The following is a 23,180-nucleotide window of genomic DNA, read 5'->3' on the forward strand; positions in this document are numbered from 1 at the left end:
ACATCTACAAGTCAGGAAATATTTAGTATGAGTCTAGAAAATGTTATTTAAATGTACTTTCAATATAACAATAAAAATATTGAATATGTACTTACTACAAATTTACCACATTGCTGTAATTCATATATTGCATTATAAAAACGAAAATGTTTCATAAAAACTCATGACTCACCGATCCGGGTAGAAACCAACGTAGCCTTTAGTTACAGTTAGATGTAGAGCCTTTCAGGAGTAACCGGAACCCAGCGTAAATCCACTACGTCACTATGGAAACGTATTTGATATGTTACGTCTTTATAACTTGTGTTTCATTTGATTAAAAAAGAAAAAATAGTGTTTAGAGTCTTTCGGGAATAACCGGAATCCAGCATAAAGCCACTACGTCATTATGGAAACGTGTATTTCCTGTTACGTCATTATAACTTGTGTTTCATTTGACTTTAAAAAATGATTAGTATTTAGACTATTTAGAGTATTTCGGGAGTAACCGAAATCCAGCGTAAAGCCACTACGTCATTATGGAAACGTATTTGATATGTACGTCATTATAAGTTGTGTTTCATTTGAGTTAAAAACGATTAGTATTTAGAGTCTTTCGAGAGTAACCGAAACCCAGCGTAAAACGTAAGAAACGTATTTGATATGTTACATCATTATAACATTATAACTAGTGTTTCATTAGATTTAAAAAGAAAAAATAGTGTTTAGTCTTTCGGATGTAACTGGAACCCAGCGAAAGCCAACTACGTCATTATGGAAACGTATTTGATATGTTACGTCATTATAACTAGTGTTTCATTTGATTAAAAGAAACGATTAGTATTTAGAGTATTTCGAAAGCAACTAGAACTCAGCGTAAATCCACTACGTCATTATGAAAACGTGTATTTCATGTTACGTCATTATAACTTGTATTTCATTTGACTTTTAAAACATGATTAGTATTTAGAATCATTCGGGTGTCACCGGAACCCAGCGTAATGCCATTACGTCATTATGGAAACGTATTTGATATGTTCATCATCATCATCATCATCAACCCATTACTGTCCCACTGCTGGGCCCACGTCTCCTCTCAGAATGAGAAGGATTAGGCTATAGTCCACCGCGCTGGCCAAGTGCGTATTGGTAGACTTCACATACCTTTACATTTTTTTTTTATAAAACTCTCAAGTATGCAGGTTTCCTCACGATGTTTTCCTTCACCGTTTAGGCAAGTGATCATTAATTTCTATTTGTTTATTTGATATGATATGTATTTGATATGTTACGTCATTATAACTTGTGTATCATTTGACTTTAAAAAATGATTAGTATTTAAAGTATTTCGGGAGTAACCGGAACCCAACGTAAAACCCACTTCACGAACACTTCCGTTTTTACTCGTATTATTATCTAATGGAAAATGATTGATTCCTACGTAATTTGTATGTGACGTCATGGCATTGTGTTTAATAGCATTTAGTGTACGAAATTAGTGGAATTCATTTATGTAATTTATTTTAATATCATCGTCGTGTTTAGTATTTATTTACATTTAGTGCAAGAAATTAGTGGAATTCATTTATGTAATTTATTTTAATATCATCGTCGTGTTTAATATTTATTTACATTTAGTGCAAGAAATTAGTGGAATTCATTTATGTAATTTATTTTAATATCATCATCGTGTTTAATATTTATTTACATTTAATGCAAGAAATTAGTGGAATTCATTTATGTAATTTATTTTAATATCGTCGTCGTGTTTAATATTTATTTACATTTAATGCAAGAAATTAGTGGAATTCATTTATGTAATTTATTTTAATATCGTCGTCGTGTTTAATATTTATTTACATTTAGTGCAAGAAATTAGTGGGAAGAATTTCAGTATTTCATTTTAATACCATTGTAGGCTACCTGAAATAAATTCAAACAGATAAAAAAAATAAATCAAATGTATAAAAAAACGAAATTATCTACTAATAAAATGTTGATTTTAATAAGTTTCCTTTTATGTTTTTCGTATTCTTAGAATCATCGTTTATTATAATATAATGCTAAAGGGGTAGGTATGTAGGTATTTTTAGGGATGCATAAAAATAAATGATCTCACATCTTGGGTCATCTACCATGTTACGTTTGACATTGACGTCACTAAGTTAATCATGCACTACACAAAATGTACCTATGTACACAATTTTAGCTCAATAGCTTGGGTTTGTGATTTAAAATGCTTTTGCAATATTACGAGTACTTACTAACGGCAAGTTAAAAAAGCTTGGAAAATGCTTATAATAAAACATAACTTTTGTATAATACAGGAGTAGCAGACGAGCATACACTCCACCTCATGGTATGTGGCTACTGCCGCCCATGGACAACTATAATCAACCCCAGATAAGATTTGTTTCCTACCTGAGGTAGGAAACAGATGCGCCTGCACCCCTGAGGACTAAGCTGGAATACCTTGGAAAAATATGTCTTCCTTACCACACCCTTCAAACCAGACACAGCAGCTCTTAACACTGCTGTTTTTAGACAGAAATTGGTGTGGCCGTGATTCTGCCGGAGTCGAACCACAAAGGATTCTACCTTCAATACATAACAAATAGTATTACTGAAACGGATGTGTTTGGATATTTCCGGGTTTTCACATCACATCATGGATTCCAATGACTTCCAACACAAACAAATGGATGCTAATTATACCGTGATTAGTCATAATGGATTTATTGTACACATGGCGTACTCAAATACATAATAACAAACATATAGAAAGATTACTAAATGATCAATAGTATTTAGAGAAGTTTTAGCTTGCGGTTAGCTCGCGTTGAAAGGGATTTTATTTTTAACGTTACTAGGTACTAAACATTTATGCTTTTCTTATGGTGTAAAGCCTAAAACCCCTCCGGTAGTCGTCCTCAACGCTTGTTGGAGAACTCCGGGATCTCCGACGGAACACAACCGGAGTCCTCCAAGCGCGATGCCCCGATCGGGCTCTGCCCTGGGAGAGCAGTTTTCGCTCCTCCCAAACCATCTGGTGTTCACGACAGTATGCGACCAAACATACCGCCGTCCTTCCCGAGGTCGCTTACTGGACGGTTCGAGCTACCACTCTTGCCGCCCGCAACCCCCCCCCCCCCTTTTAGTCGCCTCTTACGACAGGCAGGGAATACCTACTTACCTGCATTCGAAATGACATTCCACAATCCGGCAAAATTAGTGTGAACGTCAAAACGTTAATAGTACCTATCTTACGTCAGTTTAATTAGTAACATGTGGACTTTGGTATTTGTTGTTATGCCAGTCTGTTACTTGTATTAAAAATATATGTCGTGTCATAAGTAATTGCATTGACGCACGGAATAAAATTACTTAATAAACTTGTAGATCTTAATGGGTGTAATTACTTCCCAGTAGATTATACATTCAAGCACGTGTTATTACTCTCGTGATGTCTGCAACTTTACAACTTATCTCACGTGGTATTTTACAATGCACCTTTGAGTCATCATGTGGTACTCTCATACTCCTAGGCATGGGCTTCCCTGAGGACTTTTGCGCTCCTCCCAAACCATCTGGTGTTCACGACAGTATGCGACCACACATACCGCCGTCCTTCCCGGGGTCGCTTACTGGACGGTTCGAGCTCCCACTCTTGCCGCCCGCAACCCCGGAAGCCCCCTTTTAGTCGCCTCTTACGACAGGCAGGGGATACCGTAGCCCTATTCCAGTCCCGGAACTACAGGGACATCGCCCAAAAATACCTATCATTCCGATGATTTCTCGCTGATTTATACACATTATTTAGTTTATTAGCAACTGTGTTTGGGGGACCCCAGAACTGGGGGCCCGGGGCGGATCACACCTTACGCCCCCCAACCTCCTAGTCTAGAGGTACCCGGTACCGAGCGACATGAGGTTATGTGGAATTCTATCTGCACTAAAACCCCCCAGTGACCGTCGTAGGCGCTGCATTGAGAACTACGGGATCTGCACATGAACGCAACCGGAGTCCTCTCAATTCGTTGCCTTGTCGGACTCCGTCCAGTTGACCAATAGCTCGTGTGCACAACGGTATGCGACCACACGTACCACAGCCTTAATTAACACATTAAATTAATAATATTTGCCATGTTTACAGTAAGAAAACAAATAATAATATCAAATTAAATAATATCACTAATTACTGGAATACAATAATAAATATGTTATGTGTAAAGTTAATAATACATTCTATATGATATACGGAAATTACATTTCCGATATGAATTAATTTGACAACAATAATAATATTGCATGTAAACAATATGTTATCAATATTGCTCGAATTTCACGCAATATAACGTTGTGGGAATAACAGAATAATTTGGAATTATTGAGGGAAAATCGGTGGGTAATTTTAACTTTATCGAAATAAAAATATTATTGTTAATTATTAATAATGTATTTTATCCTCATTGCGGTTATCTGTGGTCGCACTACAGGGAATTAAGATCATTACAAATATTTACTTGATGACACAAAATACAAATATTTTCTTTTATGAAATTTAAATTGGAGTAAGCAGTGGTGGACTAATGTCGTCGTAGGCCTGGGCGGAGATCTTGAATCAGGCCCGGGGAGGAAAGTTGGCGACCTTTTTTTACTGAATATACAAATTACACAGATTTTTTTTAGTTATTAACACGTTACGACATTGATGACCCGCGTGGCGGAGTGATCACCATACCCGTCTGACGCGCAGAGGATCCCGGGTTCGATCCCCGGCCAGACAGAAATGTAAATTATGAATTAAAGTTTCTGTTTCTGGGTCTGGGTGTTTGTGTATTTGTCTCTGTGTGTGTCCATGGCACCTACAAAAAGCGTTTTTTTTATTACGTACACAGAAATTTCTTCTCCGTGAACATTTCAACTATTGCTTTTTGATTTTCTAGGGTTGATAACAGTGTATGGGGGCCCCCAGGACCGGAGGCCCGGAGTGGATCGTCCCTTCCGCTCCCCCCTTAGTCCGTTAGAGGGTTTAAGAGAGACATAAGCGTTTCAACTTAGTCCTTGCTTAGTCGTTGCTTTCTTTGCCTAGGGAGGTTCACACGCAAATTGACCACGGGTTTTTAAAAATAATAATATTAGTGTGATCTGATTCATTAAAATTATAATTATTACATTTTAGAAGGTAGAACTCTTTGTGGTTCGACTTCGGAGCACCTGCACACCTACATATTTCTGCCTAATAACAGCAATGCTAATGTTATTAGACAAAATTAAGATATGACATACGTATCCGAAGCGTTCCAACCAAATCCTAAGGGGTAGCATATCCATGGGCACAAATTCAATCTAAACACTATATCAAAGATGATCATCATCATCAACCCATCATTGTTAAGAGAAATAGGCTATAGTCCATCACGCTGGCCAAGTGCGAATTGGTAGACTTCACATACCTTAAAAAAAAATAACAATTTCTCCAATATGCAGGTTTCCTCACAATGTTTTGCTGCTGTAAAAAAATCTGAGGTATGTGCCTGGAATTTGAACCTCGGACGTCTCGAGAGTCCGATTTAACCACTAGGCTATCACTCACATTAAAGGTGAAAGAAGAATATATTATTTTAAGATGTCGCGTATATATCACGCACTTTACAATGTGGTTTGTAATCAGCTTAAACACGCATCGCATGAACCATGCATCGCGTGAACGTGTCACGCGTCACGTGGTATTGTCACGTCGTATTGTCACGTCGAAATACGAGTGATATTTTTATATCCGTTTTATTTCTGCGCTACGTATATGATATTGGGTTGCGCTATTATTTTAAATGTAACAAGATTTTTTTAGGATTAGTCTTAGATAAGTAAAATTCATAGATTGATCACTCATAACAAGAAAGTGTAAGTTTTGAGAATTTAAGTTGTTGCGTAAATAAAGGTTTATTACGACGCCTTTCTAAAACGTTACTAAAATGTTTGAAATACGTATTACGTAAATTTCGTAGTATTCGTTATTAATACGGAAGTTTTCTCTAAAAATGTTGTTTTTGTTAAATTTATTTTAAAATATTTTTTAAAAACGCTTTCTACACTCACAGCCCTATTCTATTTCCCTGATTCCCTGTGTCCTGGGTGCCGTGGACACACAAAGACGCATACAACGACCAAACACGCAGACCTGGTCTGGCCAGGGATTGAACCCGGAACCCTTTGCGCGTCAGACAAGCATGGTGACCGCTCCGAGGGTCGTCATTAGTTTTATTGTATTTATTTTGCTACAGAAATTTCGTTTTTCTTATATAAAATCATATTTTCTTATATAAAAGTCTCATCCGGTCAGCGGCCCGCTTACTGCGCATGGGTGAACTTAAGTACTTCTTGAGAAAACTCTACCTTGCTTCAGCTCTACATCCGTCCCTAATCCTATTAGGAACTCACAGAAGCATCCCCGACTGTATATATAATTCGATACAATACACGAACAGTCATTGAGAGAAAAAACTCAAGAAGTGACAAAGAAAAAAGTTAAAATACAATTTAAAAGTAATGAATAAATTAATGTTTATGCAAAGAAGTTTGCAGAATGAAAACAAGACTATAAAATTATAATGATTTTCTTTAAAATAAAGTGGAGGTGTATTGTGCTTTAAAAAAGTTGTGAAACCTTAAGAATAGTGTTCGTTGCAGAAAGGGTTCAGTTCTGTAGATTTGTTGTGATTTACGGATTTTGTCAATGTCAGCTACGAAAGAATTTTGGTACGTACCCATACCATACATATGTAAAATGATGTGAAATAAGAAACGTTTTCTTCATTCATATTAAAAATTCAGTGATAGCTCAGTGATTGAGAATCGGGCTCTGAGAGGTCCGAGATTCGTTATAACTTCACAATAACTGTGGATGTTCAAATCGGAGTATTTACCTATTTATCATTATTTGAAAAATTTGGATATTTGTCCCTGGGTATTTATATCTGAGTGTTTATGCATTAAGGTACGGTAAGGGGTACCTTACAGATCCCTGTCTCAACTACTTATTGTAGAGATCGTATGTAAAAAAAACTTTTTACTTTATTTCTATTTACTTATGTTGCTTTTTGAATGAATTGGATTGCCAAATGTTTTGTAAATTGCTTAAGAATGATAGAGTGATCCAATTTTTTCAGGTAAAATACAAAAAAAATATTATTTATATACTCTTCTATGGATCCATTTTTATTTATTATACATACTTCACAATTTCTAAAATAATATTTTGGAAACAGGTAATCGTTGCTTTCTAACAGAAGGTAAATTCGTAAACACAGAACGTCACAGAACTATTCTTCATTTCTCCTTCCTCGTATTCTTCTCAAACATGACGGTGGACCAGGTATTTAATAACCTTATTGCTAGCTAAAAAAACCCCGTAAATCTATCTAATAAGTAGCAACGCAAATTTTAAGCGTATATGATTTGCTAGTATTTAAAAATTCTATCACCTTGTACATACTCGTATTATACCAATTAAAATGAAAGACATTAGTCATCTACTATTTATTTATAACTAGTAGTGCCCGCGGCTGCGTCCGCGTTTTAAAAAAAAAAACTTGACATACATATAACCTTCTTTGGAATCATAGTGGCAACCAGGGCCAGATTTAGAGGTCTAGCGGCCTTGGGGCAACAAAGAAGTGGAGGCCCCCTGGCCCCAAATTATTTTCCGAATGAAATGAACAATTTTTTCAGTTGAGTTTTTCAATAAATATTTTATTGTGAAACGCAGGTAGATTCTGCTAGTATTCATATTTGTACAAAGTACTGTAGATAAAGGGAAAACAGCGAAAAAAATATCAAAGGAAAATATTTTTTTTTTTACTAGTGTTTACTAGTCGGAATTAAGAAAAAAAAATCCGACGTCTCTATTGTGGAGGCCCCGGGCTGCCGCCCCGGTTGCCCTCCCTTAAATCCGGCCCTGGTGGCAACATCTGTCGAAGTCAGAAACCTTCGTGGGCTCATACACAACACCTTTCATAAAGATCATCACATGATAACATGCATAGTTTACGATTGTGTACAGACAAACATTCAGTTTTATACATATAGACATATATATCCCTTAATCATCTCTGTTTTACTATATTTTCTTAGCGCTCATCTATGTTATTTAAGTAACGAACTATTGTATTAAATTGTACATACTCAAATGCTTATCAATTTAAGCTAAACACTCACTTTCGTTACCTATTAGAGTTTAATCAATAGTTCATTTACATAAATGCCAGCAGTGACATGACTAAAGGGTAGATCCTTAGGTATACTGTGCTGAAGGGAAGTATTTTAAGAATTGCCTATAAGTATGTTAAGTAATTACGAACACTGCCAAATTCAGATAGCAATTGAATTAAGTAACTGTGTCAGGAATCTATGCCACTTACGACAGTTGCTACCGTTACGTGGAATTACGGATATGATTGTTGATTTAAACAATCACATATGTAAAACATAGTCGTAGTAGTTTAGCAAATGTATCAAATACACCATCAAGATTGCTTTTTCATTCAATGTGTCGTACAGTCAAAATTAAGCAATCCTATTGATGGATTTCATACAAATCCTTAACTAATCTTCGCACAAATCTGGTGACAAGATACTCTTACAAGAGGCTTTCTGCATCTATACTGAATGTTGAACCCCTCGCAATGCGCCTCCATAAAAATATATTTATCTAAGTAGATTTCTTGATACTCACAAACTTACACTGTATTTGCGCAAAACAGTGTCGCACATAGTGCCTCCTCTTTAACAAAATGGTATTCCTTTTTTAAGGCAGTCACTTTCTACACAATATTTAAACAGTACCATACAACATACTTTCTTACTATTTCAGTTTACGAATACTATATTTTTGTAACGTGTTTCTTCAATAAAAATATTTAAATCAATAAACATACTAATACATGTAAATTACAGGAAGCACTCGCATGGCGCGATCCGACCACCATGTCGGGCATGACGGGAGCCAGTATGCTGCGCACGCGACGCAAGGATGTCAACGTCAAACCCAACCGGAAGTGAGTACTACATCACTTACAATATATTTATTATATTTAGATCTATTTAGATGTGACAACCCTAGTGTGCTACTTTATTCAAGGTCTAGACCACATTAATATTTAAAGGTGGTAGAATTATTCGTGGTTAGACACTGAAGAGTGCCATACCTATTTCTGCCTATAACAGGGTATCAGACGAGTATGCAGTCCACCTAATGGGAAGTGGCTAGTGCAGCCAGGGACATCTGTAATCAACCCCAGATATGGTTAGATTATGACCTGAGGTTGGCCACAGATGTGGCGCTACCTCTAAGGACTAAGCTGGAACGCCTTGGAAAAGTATGTATGTAACACTGCTGTCATTAACCAGAAATAAGTGTAGCGGTGGCGTCGCAGGAGTCAAATCACAGAATATTCTACCACCTTTACCTGAAGTCAGTCCGCTACGCCACAAACTCGTTTACAATTTCATAAGAATTCATAATAATAGTTAATTTTTAAGCAGTAGAATCAACAACGCAACACAGTTGTTATAAGCTAGAAATTGATGTGAAGACCTAGCGGTACTAGTTAGAAGTCCTTAAAAATGTTGTATAATAATTTGAATGTTCAGGTTGGACCGGAAGTCTTCCCGGGGGATGCTCTACGAGAACGAGGAGCTACGGTTGAGGACTATCAATATCAACGCTGAAGTTGAGAGAGGTAAATTATATGTGTTACAGTCCTAACACACTTATTTATTGATTAAGAGGGATGCAAAAAAAGTTCTCCAATGCCGCCGATGCATTGGCGACTCCTCTGGTGTTGCAAATGTCCATAGGCGTCGGTGACTGCTTTCCACCAGGTAGCCCGTCTGCCCTATCGTAAGGTATAAATATAAAAAAAGGATAGATCACAAAATTCATGGTTATGGAAGAATATATTGTATTTCTGAAATCCCTTCTGAGCATATACTATGTCAAAAATTATAAATATTAAACTATTTACAATTATATAGAATGCTAATATAGTATTATGGCTGCATAGCACTACAAATGATATAGCAAGACCTAAATCATTTTGATAAAAACCTGTTTTAAAATGTTTCTTTTTTTGTACTTGTTCGTCTTAAAAACGGCATCATCAATTTTACGAGAATTTCAAGCATGAATAGGTGACCTTTTTTCTCTTTTTAAAAACTAAAAAATACATCGCACACGCAAGTATAACCTCACAGAAATTTCGAGTGACACAAAAATATTATGAAATTATCACCAAAAATAATATCGTGCATAATATTGTGAAACTTTAAACGCGATATTGTAGAGTCATCTCGCGAATTCAAATTCAATTACAAATGTTATCAATATGCAATTCATTTTATTCTATCTTATACAGGGTGGTGCAAATTAAAAATTCAATTTTGTTTTTGAATAACTTTTGTAAAGAATAAAAAAAGTGATTTTGACTAATAGAAACTTTACCAGTACTTGTAACTTTTTTTGCTAATTAGAAAATAGGATATCTGTCTTCGGTTTTCCACCGGCGTTGACACAAATTTGCGCTCTATTTTCCACGACTTTCTTTAAGATTTCGCCGGTAACAGTTCGCATTCCAGTCGAATATTCTCCTTAAGAGCAACCATTGTGTGAGATTTGTTGCTGCTGTTGATTTTTTACATCCACTTAAAGTCACTGTCTGGTGCGGTGTTCATGCAGGAGGAGTGTTTGGGCCGTATTCTTGTTGTTGGTGTGCATAAATGTATACTATGCAAGTGGAGCTTTATCAATCAACTCATAATATAAACGAAAAGATTCACATACTTTTAAGAACTTTTTTATAGAACGTCATTAGTGCAAGTTGTAATTAGTTTCTATCGCAATTAAATATACACACAAATAATTAAATTTTGGTACAAAATTGTTGGTACATTGTAATTATTATTTTTTGTTTATTTATATAAGACCTTAAGAATTTTAAAACACGTAAGACTCTATATCTGCTTCTACAAACTTGTAATACTTATTACTTATAATGCGTTTTTATGGAAACATGGTAGCAAAACATTTATTAAACCTTTATTACCTACTAATATTATTATAATAGATATGATAGTAAGTCAATTAAAATGACTCTGTATATATCTATATGTAATGACACATTGTTATATACGGTCATTTCATAATAATATGACATACATGTATCATTTGCGATTTAATTATTAGCATTAGGATCATCCCATTATTATGCTATAGGTAATATTTTTCTCGACTTAAAATAAATACGTGTACAAAATGTTATTGCAATGAGACAATATAACTTAAGTATGATTTCAACAAAAAATGTCTTAAAGAAGTTTACATGCGTCAATACTGGACGCACAGATCTTATACAACCACCTGCGCACGATGCTCATGTCAAAGTGCTATACGCGCACATACAAACACTAAACTCGTAGTCAATAGGAAGAGACGACGCATTACTTTTCCTTGCCTGACAGTGTCTATCATTTAACTACCGCAAGCCTCAAGAAACTTTACTACTCACTACTAACTACAAACATACTTCGAAAGTGGAAGACTCTTTGTAGTTCGACTCCGGCAGCACCACCGCCACACCTATTTCTGCCTAATAACAGCAGTGTAAAGCACTGCTGTGTTCTGATTTGAAGGGTGTCATAAGGTTAACATATTATACCTTTCTAAAGTCGTTCCAGCTTAGACTTAATAGCGGCGCATCTGTGGCAGACCTCAGGTAGGAATCTAATCCTATCTGGGATTGATTACAGATATCGGAGCGGAAGTAGCCACTTACCATCAGGTGGATTGTACGCTCGTCTGCTAATCCTTAATTAACTTAAAATTGTATCCAGGTCAATCAGACATCAAGAAGTTGAAACGTGAGAACGAGCAGCTGAAGCGGGAGATCTCCGCGCTCCGTTACGAGTATGACCGGCTGGACCGGATGCTGCGCGAGCGGCGCTCCTCGCCGGAACACTCGGACGTACGTTGCTTTGATTTAGCTGGATCATAGATTAGTAAAGATACTTCGACGCCTTGGAATTGAATGAAGCCACAAACGGCTTATTTTAGTAAGTTCTTTTTTTGAATCCTTGACAAATAAAAACATTTTTAGAGAAAATTTACGAATAAATAACTAATTTACGTAATAATTACGTAATTTACGTAATAAATAAATAATTATTTCAAATATTTTAGGGACATTTTAGCACGGAGACGTGGCAAAACTTTTTTACGCAACTATTTTAATTCTCAAAACTGGGTACATTTTCTTGTTAGGAGTGAGTAATCTTTACTAATCTATGAGCTGGGTCTGGGTTCGATCTTCCGAGAACATACCTATATACCTAATCAATTTAGATTTTTAATTTTGATAACTTAAGGTGATGGCAAGTATAGTTCCACCAGGGTAGTATCACTACTACAGTTTTCTAGTGCGAAACAGTTATGCGTTTCACTGGCTGACACCGGCTGAATTACATATGAGACGACCATCTTTGCCCTTAAGGGCCGCAACGAATCTGCGATCGCCTTCAAGTAGAGCCTTTTCTATTTGGATTTTGTCACAGACCATGGGTGGCAATAACCATTTACCATCAAGTGGACTACAAGCTCGATTGCCAACAATCTATTAAAAAAAGATTCTTGTTTTAGTTCTCTATCTTCAATTTGGTAGATGTTTTTGTCACTTGTGTTTCGATTCGATGGCACTTCCACTACATCTATTCCTGCCTTTACAGTAGGTAGTTACTATCAAGTGATACAGTATGTATTGTTTTCGCTAATGACTGAACATTTTTGTTTATAAATGTCGATAGAAAACTAGCAAGCAATCCAATAACATTTCATCAGGCCGAACGCAAATTCGACTCCAATACTACCTAAAATTGATGCAGACGTTCATGAGCGGCAGCTGCTATTTACCACCAAGTACCCAGCGAGCATGCATGTTGGCTTCATCTTTAAGGTTTAGCCAGTTTAGCATTAAATAAGCACAGTATCGTTCGGCAGGACAGCGCGTCAGTGTGCAGCGCGTGTCCGGAGTGCACGAGCGAGACCCACTCCCGTACTGTTGCGTTTCATGACCTCAGTGTCGTGCCCGAGGAAGGGGAGGAGGCGAACAAGGTGAGCTAATGCTTAGCTAATATATAAGTGAGGTTACTTTCAGACTATTGAACAAGGTAAGCCTTATTTTTTTTGAATATTTTCGTCTTCCCCACTATTGAAACTGATCGTTTATTGATTAATGAAGACTTTTTGGAAGGCTATGTATCATCCAAAATGTCCCGGTAGTTCCCGGACCAGAATAGAGCTACGGTATGCCGTGCCTGTCGTAAGAGGCGACTAAAAGGGGCATCCAGGGTTGCTGGCGGAAAGAGTGGGAGCTCGAACCGTCCGGCCAGCGACCCCGGGAAGGACGACGGTATGTGTGGTCGCATACCGTCGTGCACACCAGAAGGAGTGGCGAGGGTCATGCTCACCTGGGCTGAGCCCGACGGGGCAACGCGCTAATAAGACTCTGGTTGCGTTCCTTTGGAGATCCCGGAGCCCTCTACGCAGCGCCGAGGACGGCCACCGGAGAGGTTTTAGTGCGGTACATTACCCCGTGTCGCTCCCACGGCATATGATACCTTTTGAAGGTTTCCCTCTCGTAAACAAAAGAAAAGGTATCATCCAAAAAATCAACAAAACATGCAATAAATAAGAGTAGGGATGAGAGTACGTATTGGTGACTTTCAATGTGTGACGATATTAGTACTTAGTATGCTAATGTCGAATATATTTTTGAAATACATAGGTATGTATGTAGAGTCAGCCAAATTGTTACACAAAAGTGCGTCGACAAAGGAAAGTGTCTAAAATATTGTTGATCAGAACATATTATTTCAAATCAATTGATTGAATTAACGACATTTTTATACTATATATAGACAAGGTACGTTTTATTAAAAATAATGTAAAATTAATACTAAAAACGAGTTATTTGGTTCTATGCATACATTGGACCTACTTATAAATATGCTAAAATATGTAATCAAGGAAACAATTGATCTATATTTTGGTCTCCTATTACTAATCAATCTGTATATTTTTGTATTAAGTAGATTATTTACTCTCAATATAATTAAGGTCGTGTTCTACTCCAGACTTGGTAGTAGACTAAAACATATAACTGACAATTTGTAAGCGCCCCGTAGCCTAACATTTCTACACTCATAGTTCCACTTCAAACTAAATATTTGGAATCATTAGCAAACCTAAACACAGTTAATACAAACATTGCGAACTACGAATGCGAATTCTGAGAATGATTTTTCTCGCGAAACTTCTCCAAACTCGCCATGTGGACGCATCGATACTAAATGTTTGACGTCTCAATCGATTGATGACCAAAATAGACCAACCATTCCGAAGTCCTCAGAATCCAGAAAGTAATATTCAAAGAAAGCATTTGATTCGTAAGAAAATAAGTCAAGGACGGACACCGGTGTTTAACAAAATAATATAGCACCTAATGTAAGCATTTATAAATAAATTCAGTCGAGTCTCGCCTGTTGGAACGGCTGACGTGTGTGATGTGCGATTCCTGTGGAAATGAAGGTGATTTCTTTCAACTTTTAAATAGGTATATAGTATTAAGTCTAATCCACCGTGCATGTTATGTACACAAATTCAACTTTTAACTTTGAAACGTTTTTGGCGCTAAAAATAATTTGATATACAGTTTTCCAGTTTAAAAATACGTGGACTAGATTATATTTAGATGATAGCAGTAGTAAAAGCGTTGTAAATATTTGTTCGAGTTTATAAAAAATGAATGACAGTGTTTAATGGCATGCTTTATTTATTGAAACGTTTCGTTTTGTGTCAAACATGTTGTGGTTTACATAACAACGAGTTTTGTTATCATCTAACCCGAATTTTATTAACATGGTAAGATTATAATTACGTATTTTAAATTCCAAATTAAATTTTAATTCTCAATGTGCAACATAATAATAATCATTAATAATAATCCATTCCGATTTTTTACAAAGAAATAAAACATTACTCAAAATATTATTTCTTTTCGAAATTCAGTAAATATCACAATACCACAGACAAAATAAAAAGTATAACAGTAAATTGACACACAGATAAAATATTAAAAGTCTTTCTAAAAGTCATGTATTTCTATTTTTGTCCTTATTAAATACATTTTAAAAGTAGATAGGTACTTTTAAAAACACAAATATCAATCCGTTATTTTCTTGAAATATTCATTTCAATTTTTGCTTTTCTATATACAACGAATAGTCAAACTAAAGTATCTATTGAATATTCCACAACACCTTTAGCAGTGCTCTGACGCATGCAACGCCGAATCTTAATGACTACCGTGACAAATCTGGTGGGCTGACGTTAACCCGTATTCCGAATAGAACATTGTGACAGATTTTTAGCATAAAATATTATCTAGGACATCTAATTCTGTACCCATCCTAAAATTGTTGTAAATTTATGTGACGAACACTGGACTGACATAGGGTTCGGTATTCGGCTTTAAGAATTAATTATGTATACAGATATTAGGCTTGTGTTAGCGTTTGGGATATCTGTATTTATTTTTGTATTTAGCCCTACCCTGATAAATTAGGGTTGAAGGTGCAAAGGTTTCATCGTTGCCATCCTAAAAGTATAAGTAAAATAAATACGAAATATCAATGTTATCACATTAATTTTTCGTCGGAATACTCTAATACAGCGAAACCTGGTTAAGTGAGACATCAAGGGACCTGCAATGTCGTTTCACTTATAGAGGTATTCCACTTACCCAGTGTCTCAGATATACAGGTATAAATAAAAACATTTTTTATGTTTACTCTGAATTATTCTACAAAGAGTAGATTTTGGCACATTAAATTCGGCACAAACTTCTTCGCGTGTCTTCCCACTTTCATAAACGGATATTAACTTCAGTTTTTCACGTAATGATAACGATTGTAGCTTTCGTTTTGACATTTTTCAAATAAACATCTGTATGATAGTAAAGCGAAACTAAAACTGAAGGTAATTGAATCTCAAAATTTGTACTTACGTACTTGGAATTACGTGTGGAATTTGTGGGTAGAATAAGAATGAGTAAACAAACAATGTTATCTCAGATACAGAGGTTTATGCATATAAAATTTACTCGCTGTCTCAGTTATAGAGGTAACTATGATGATAAATCGAAAGAACAAATCCCAGATATAGAGGTTTACCTTGTCCCATTAACAGAGGTAATTCAGTGCCAAAGTGTTGGGACCTCAGCATGAGTTCCAGTTATGGAGGTTTCTCACTTATCCAGGTCCCACTTAACCAAGTTTCACTGTATAAGTACCTAAAATTATGCCTATACATTTGTAACGTGTAATTTTTAAGCACTATAAAATCAACTAACAAGATATATAAAAAATAACTTCAAGATTTACATATAATATCTGTATTGCATAAAACGCACTGTAATATTGGATACATTGTATTGTATTCAAAACAAAATCAATATATTTAAGTGCTTTATTTGGCATGGACACTATGAACATAGATTTAAACATATTCCAATAACAAACGCCAAAATTGCAATAAAATTGTAAATAGCATGTAATATTTGTAAATAAATGATGCAAATACACTAATATTGTAATACAATGCGTACTCATGCATGCAAACATCCACGTGTGTAACGCATAGTAATAATACAACGGTGCCAAATGAGCTGATTCATTTACGGCGTCTGTTTAACATTTTTATTAAGGTTGGTACTGCTAGAAATGCAATTTATTTAATAAATAATATACCCTAGATATTAACGTAATCTCACGTATCTTCTAGTATGCATAAATTAATTATTTACATTTTATCTGAATCTTCGATCAATTTTATCGTAACATTAAATGACTAAATGTGATTTTTAAAATAATAAGCTGTGATTTTAAAATAATGAGCATCAATACTATCTATGTAAGCAATACAAAGCAAAAACCTGTACCCTAACCATGAGTTTTCAAAACATCCCACAATTTTACGTTACGTTTACTCATCCATTATTCTGTTCCGTTTGCTTCAGTAGACTGAGTAAACGTAACAATAAGTAAGTGCTTAAGTCTTTTTGTCTGCCTCACATGTTCGCAAAAAAGAGAGACAAAACATAAAGCGCCATTTGTCAATTTAGACATTTAATGTTACGTTACTGTCACTATAGTTCTGATACAGTCCGCTAGGGGCGCTGATTGGAAATTGTTTGGAAAAATACGTCAACAAATACCAAAACGTTAAAACGTAAAAACTCATGGTAAGGATACTGTAATGTTACTTTGATAATTGCAATTTACCTACTACGTTGAGCCAAGCATTACATTACGCACCGCTTGCCACTATAACGTCATCTCACAAATCAATTATTGTAGAATCTGCAAGCTACATGTGCCATTATTTTGTTCAACATTCTTGGATTAAGCGCTAACGTAATAGCACATGTTCCTTACCACTTCTACTTGCTTTTCTTTTCTATGTAATAGCATTTGACGAATTTTATTCCGCTGCAAATAAAATTTTTAAATATATCCAGGTGGTAGAACTCTTTGTGGTTAAACTCCGGCGACACCACACGACAGTACGCAAAATTCGGCGGCCTTTTCTTTTTCGCAAAATTACTTAATGATATAAAAAATATATACGTAGTGTACAGATTGCAAATAAAATATTAAAACTACATTAGTACATAGTGTAAAATAACTTCTTCATCGCCATGTGTGATCTGAAATTTTATTAGAAATAATATAATTGCACAAGAAAACGCACACCACAACTAAGTGGATGGTGATTGCTTATTTGATGTTTATCCAACCAATCACTTCAAGTATCTGTAAAAAAACACACTCAACACGCTTGGAGCTAATCTGTTATAGAATGTCCCTTTGGTCAGTGCCTTAATCTAACGCACCATTGTAATGTAACGCACAATATCAAATTCCAAATTGGATATTACATGCACTCATGATTTTGGTAGCATTTGTGTTAACACAATGTTTCTCGTTCCAGAGTGGCGTTGACTCCCCGTGCAATTGTGATGAGTGCCAAAATGAATCTCAAACGCGAACAAAACCAAACATTCATCCATCGAAAGCATCAAACGCTAACGCGACACAGCCTCAGAACAATGGACACGCGCAACCAAATATGGCGGACAATATACAAGAACGCACCGTCGATGTACTTGTCCACGACGCTTCGAATATTCCAAACTTCTTCCAAGCTGTGACGTCGCCGCCTTATCATGTAGCCGGCCCGCCACCACCAGGCTTTGTGATTGCCCCGTACCAACCACCAAGATTCCATACAGGAGGAAACATAGATGACTTACTAGGTGATGTACAGGCATGCCCCACTTCCATACAAACTACATACATTCAACAAAACTCAGTATTCATGTGCAATATGAAACGAATAATGCAAAAGCAGTGCTGCTGTCAAAAAAACGAATCTCCACCGAAACCCGATAGCACTCCAGAGCAAACGCCGAAATGTTACGTGACGGAGAAAAATATAGAATTAACCTATGACTATCCCAGAACGACACCCATTCCAAGTAGTCCTAGTCAGAAGACCAGTAGCGAACTGCAGTCGACTACCACCGAAGTGGCGAGTACGGTCGTCTTTGTTGAAAGACGGATACCAGTTAAGCCCAAGAAGTTCGACTTCTTCTTTCGATCCCGATCGGCACCGGTCGGAGAAAATGAAGAGCCAATATATGCAACAGTGAACAAGCTACCGAAAAGACTACGCCGCATGGAGCTCGCTAATCTAGAAAAAGAAGTAGCGTATAAAACCGGCGAACCTGATTCGTCGAGCAGAACAGAAGCAACTAAAACTGATTCAGAATCTCAAATTCCTCCCCCAGACGACGATACAAGTCGATCGGAGCGAGAGAAAACCGTTCCGAGAAGACCGGATTCGCCGAAAGCTAAGAAACGGAAACGATTCTCCCTGACTTTCAAAAAGAGGGAGAGGAAACGGCGAGAAAAGAAGGAGACGGCGAATGGGACAGCAAAGAACGGAGTGCCCGTTCATTTGGAGGGGGATAACGAGAGGCTGATAGAAGAAGTACAGGAGACAAAACACAAGCACTGCAACAGACACCGACCGAGGAACACCCTGTCCTCCGCGAGCTCTGGCCCGCGCTACAAGCGGGACAGCTACCAGGTACGGTTGACATTTAGACACGCTTGACGTAGACACGCTTCTGTAACCAATTCATACTGGATGGGGCAGTCACACGCGGTACTCTTCTACATATCATCTCTGTCTCCAACTGACTTCCGCCATCATCATGTATGCTGTTATTATGTATATGTGTAGTTATTTATTATATTATTTTACTCGAAACACATCTTTTATTAGACACGACTCACATCCTAACAACGCCGTTCTGCGTCATTCTTTTATGATTGTTTTACGATTCATATTTTCATACGGTAGGTATTGGGCATAAAGCGTGTGATTGCCCTTGTATTTGTTCTCTATAAACTAATTTCATAGCAAAATAGGTTTAAGACAATCGTAGTAATTCATATCCTTCTGTGTTCGCTTATTATGAATTTATTGAAAAAGTTTTAAAGTACCGTGGGAACTTAAAAAAATTGATCATTATCTTAATTCATAAAGCAACTGTTTTATATTATACATAGCTTCTGGTCGTTATTTCCTTAGTTTTGTGCCTCAGTGTGAATATTAATCCTTCGATCAACAATACCAATACTATTCCCTAAGTATTTTTACGATAAAAATGTCATCAGAGAAACGTATTGTTTTGGAACTTTAAATCAAACAGTTTTCCACTCCAAATTTTAAAATTCGATTTTAATATTAATTAAAAAAATCGAACTTAATATTTATTTGTATTAACTTGATAACTTTATAACTATTATAAACCTCATGAACTATTTTAAGCTTAGCATATATTTTCTCGCTAATGCCAAAATAACTTCTCTAATTACCCGTTTCGTTTCAGGAGATCACCACATCCCATTCCGAGCACGAGCGTACGAACAGCATGTGTTCGTCGGTCAATTCTCTGGCGTCAGCGTGTACCCATAAATCCAGGAAGTTGTCAGCAGCGCCTCAGGACTCCATACCGTGGTGTGGCTGTTGGGGAGCTGGGTGTGTGTGACTGAACTCAAGTGGTATGGTTTTGTGTGTGAACGAGGTGTTGGTTGTATGTAAGTCGAAAGCTAAATAGATTATTTTACAGTTCGCCTAGTACTGATTCCGTCAGCAATAAAATGTTTTTTTTTTTTTGGAGGAAGATAAAATAATGTTCTTCAATGTAGATGGCACATGAAACTTATGAGTATTGGTAGAATGCAGCCGTAGACATTATCGTAGAGATAGATAGATATTATTATAGTTAATATGCTAATTAATTGCAATACAATAAATAGTAGATATTGGCATAGATTGGGGACCTACCAACTATCAGTACAAAGTGCACAGTTACAATAATCAATTTATTCCTCCTCCTTTCCATGTGAGAATACTTACATGTAGATGATGTAGATGTTTATGGTATTATTACAGTCTCAAACACAAATACCCAAATATAAAACCACCTCAAATATAGAATTTTATCGATCATGTTTTGATTGAGATCAGTGTTTGTAGGTACGGCTGTCTGGTCGTGGCTAAATGTCGGCAATGTGCGTCATTCGTTCTTGAAAACAGAAACCTTTGTAAACCGTATTAACTAATTGATTATGTATACAAATATATAGTCAATCTTGAGAGTAGATCAGAAAATTGCATGACACGCATAGATTTCAGTATAGAGTTAACTATTGCTATTCTTAAAGAATCTCACGAAGTCCTTAAGAAAAGTACTCCTGTAATCTGTCAAACTTGTATTAAATTTTAGTTATAGCCACATAAGATTGAGTTCAAGCATTTGTATATAAGCCAATTCGAACCAGTTTTAACTGCTGTTATCAGACTCTTATTTATATGCACATAACCACAAGTAGAGCTCTGCAAGTTTATGTGAATCTCGTTCAAAATAATCTTAAATAGAATATAGGAAAAACTTTCAAACTTCTCCAAGACTATGGCATGTTTTCATGTTTGCAACGGCTCAATCGTGAAGCACCTATAGGCGTTTCTTAGCTTTTAGATAGATATAGGCCACTTAATATAACGATCACCTAAAATAAATATACTTTTTTATAAGTTTTCACAACACTATTGTCATATTTAATGTAAGTCATGACTATTATGAATTTTAAAATGTGTTTCTCAAGTCATTTGAGACTGAGCATAAAATATAGAAAAAAAACAGAACGCTTGTTTATTTTTTATTTTTTCTGCGCTTTTATATGTTGAATTGAGTGGAAAATATGTTGTATTAAAGATAAATAATTAAAATTCAACAGAACTGCTAAAACAAGTTGTCCCATGGTTTTTATATGGCCATAATGGAATTTTTAAATTTTGAAATATTGCAATATTGACAAATCTTTAGCTTGAATTATGGCGAATTATTTTAAATATTATATAATGCAGTCTAACAAGTTGTTATTTAACAAAATGCACAGACATACATTAAACCATACAACATTATAGCATATTTACCTATCAAATATTATTAGTTGAATGTATGAAACTTCGAAATATGTACCAAAGTTAAACCAAATATACAAATTGATATATACCTTATTCAATAGATATTTATTTTAATTATTTTCGAAATCAGATCCAAAACATGTGTAAGATTGTGATGTAAATATGTATCGAATGTTTCAAACTTCTGTGATTTGAATGTATGTAAAATTTTGTATGATGTATGAATGTCAACCTACTTTATATCATTAAAATAAAGTTATAATAATTTAAGGTCAGTTATTTATTTGCAAAGCCCCCCACCACTTATTTATTTCAATCAATTAATCATTACAAATAGTATAAACAATACTATTTATATAATTTACTATATAATATTAAATAAATAATTCTGGTGCATGCCAGAAATACTGACATCTTAACAATTTTTTGCTTAAACCATTCAAAATTGCCAATTTAAGTAGGAAAAAATTGACAAATTTACAATAATACTACAATAAACATAGCTCAGCATATCGCTCAAGCGATAGGATCCACGAGGCAATCAACCGTGTAATTACAACTATATTCCATCAATTTATATGATTTCTCGTTAAAATAATTTATTTTCATATATCGAACAGTATTCAGGGATAATAAATAAAATGACCAGTTACATAGATGGTTATTTATTATAAAATATGACACATTCTTTGAACTGCGTTACAGTCAATTGAAACGCATAGCAATTGATTTACCGACTGACTTGTGCCTACCACATTTATTTTAACGTATCAAAAATGTATGAAAATTACTTACATTATGAAAATTTTTACATGACAATTAAATTTTATATCATTGATTTACGTTCATAAGTAATTATCAATCTTAACCAATTTTTGCCTATCGGAGTTCAATTTTCCTATCGGAGTTCCAATTTAAGTTTTAAAAAAAAATCTAAATATGTGAAATTCCGGACTTTCATAGGCAAAAAATTGGTTAAAATGGATAATTATTACTAGTATGCGTCACCTAATATGTCTGAATTTCTTAATATGTAGCCACTAGCGACATCTAAGTAACCTTTTGTTACGATGATATGACCATAAACTTTAAGTCTGTCACAGATATGACTGATAGTAAGTATGAGTGATTTATTCATCATTTCATAGTTTAATTTACAACTACAGACATAGAGGGCGTCAGAAGCGTGCCGTAGCAGGCATAATAGTGTTTTCCTATACAATATGTGTTGACGTATTTATATCTATCGTAACACAGTTGCAAAAATGGACTGTGTCAATCAAAATATTGTATGGAAAAATATATTTTTATCTGCAACGTCCCATCTAACACTTTCAATGTCTGTAAATATAAATGGTGTCTTATAGGTATGACGACCTAATAATATTCGAACTTCAAGATTTCATGTCATAGATATATAATGTGAAACTAAAATGAAAATTGTACGATTTATAAAACTTTTACTTTAAAGTTTTTCATAAAAAAGAAGTTAATCAGCTGTTTTCACAGTAATACACGTATTTACAGTCTT

The 23,180-nt window shown here is 35.4% G+C and overlaps 1 protein-coding gene across 5 annotated transcripts in view; it reads left to right on the forward strand.

Annotated features, from left to right (window-relative positions):
- The window catches only part of LOC140754737 (uncharacterized), a 76,646-nt gene extending 54,727 nt beyond the window's left edge, over positions 1-21,919 (forward strand). For 2 of the 5 annotated variants that reach the window (XM_073089818.1, XM_073089820.1), the window contains exons 2-7: positions 8,935-9,035; positions 9,631-9,719; positions 11,869-11,999; positions 13,028-13,141; positions 18,080-19,240; positions 20,049-21,919. In XM_073089818.1, the coding sequence (XP_072945919.1) occupies positions 8,965-9,035; positions 9,631-9,719; positions 11,869-11,999; positions 13,028-13,141; positions 18,080-19,240; positions 20,049-20,207 (1,725 nt within the window). In that variant the 5' untranslated portion in view covers positions 8,935-8,964 and the 3' untranslated portion in view covers positions 20,208-21,919. Of the gene's footprint in view, positions 1-6,423; positions 6,739-7,247; positions 7,355-8,934; positions 9,036-9,630; positions 9,720-11,868; positions 12,000-13,027; positions 13,142-18,079; positions 19,241-20,048 lie in introns of those variants that run through there. The other 3 variants (XM_073089817.1, XM_073089819.1, XM_073089821.1) reach the window with 3 other exon arrangements.
- The last annotated feature ends 1,261 nt before the right edge of the window (positions 21,920-23,180 follow it).

The sequence above is a fragment of the Epargyreus clarus genome, unplaced genomic scaffold (assembly GCF_041222505.1).
Source record: "Epargyreus clarus isolate Ecla_fem2 unplaced genomic scaffold, WU_Ecla_fem_2.2 ptg000031l, whole genome shotgun sequence".
NCBI classification, from domain to species: domain Eukaryota; kingdom Metazoa; phylum Arthropoda; class Insecta; order Lepidoptera; family Hesperiidae; genus Epargyreus; species Epargyreus clarus.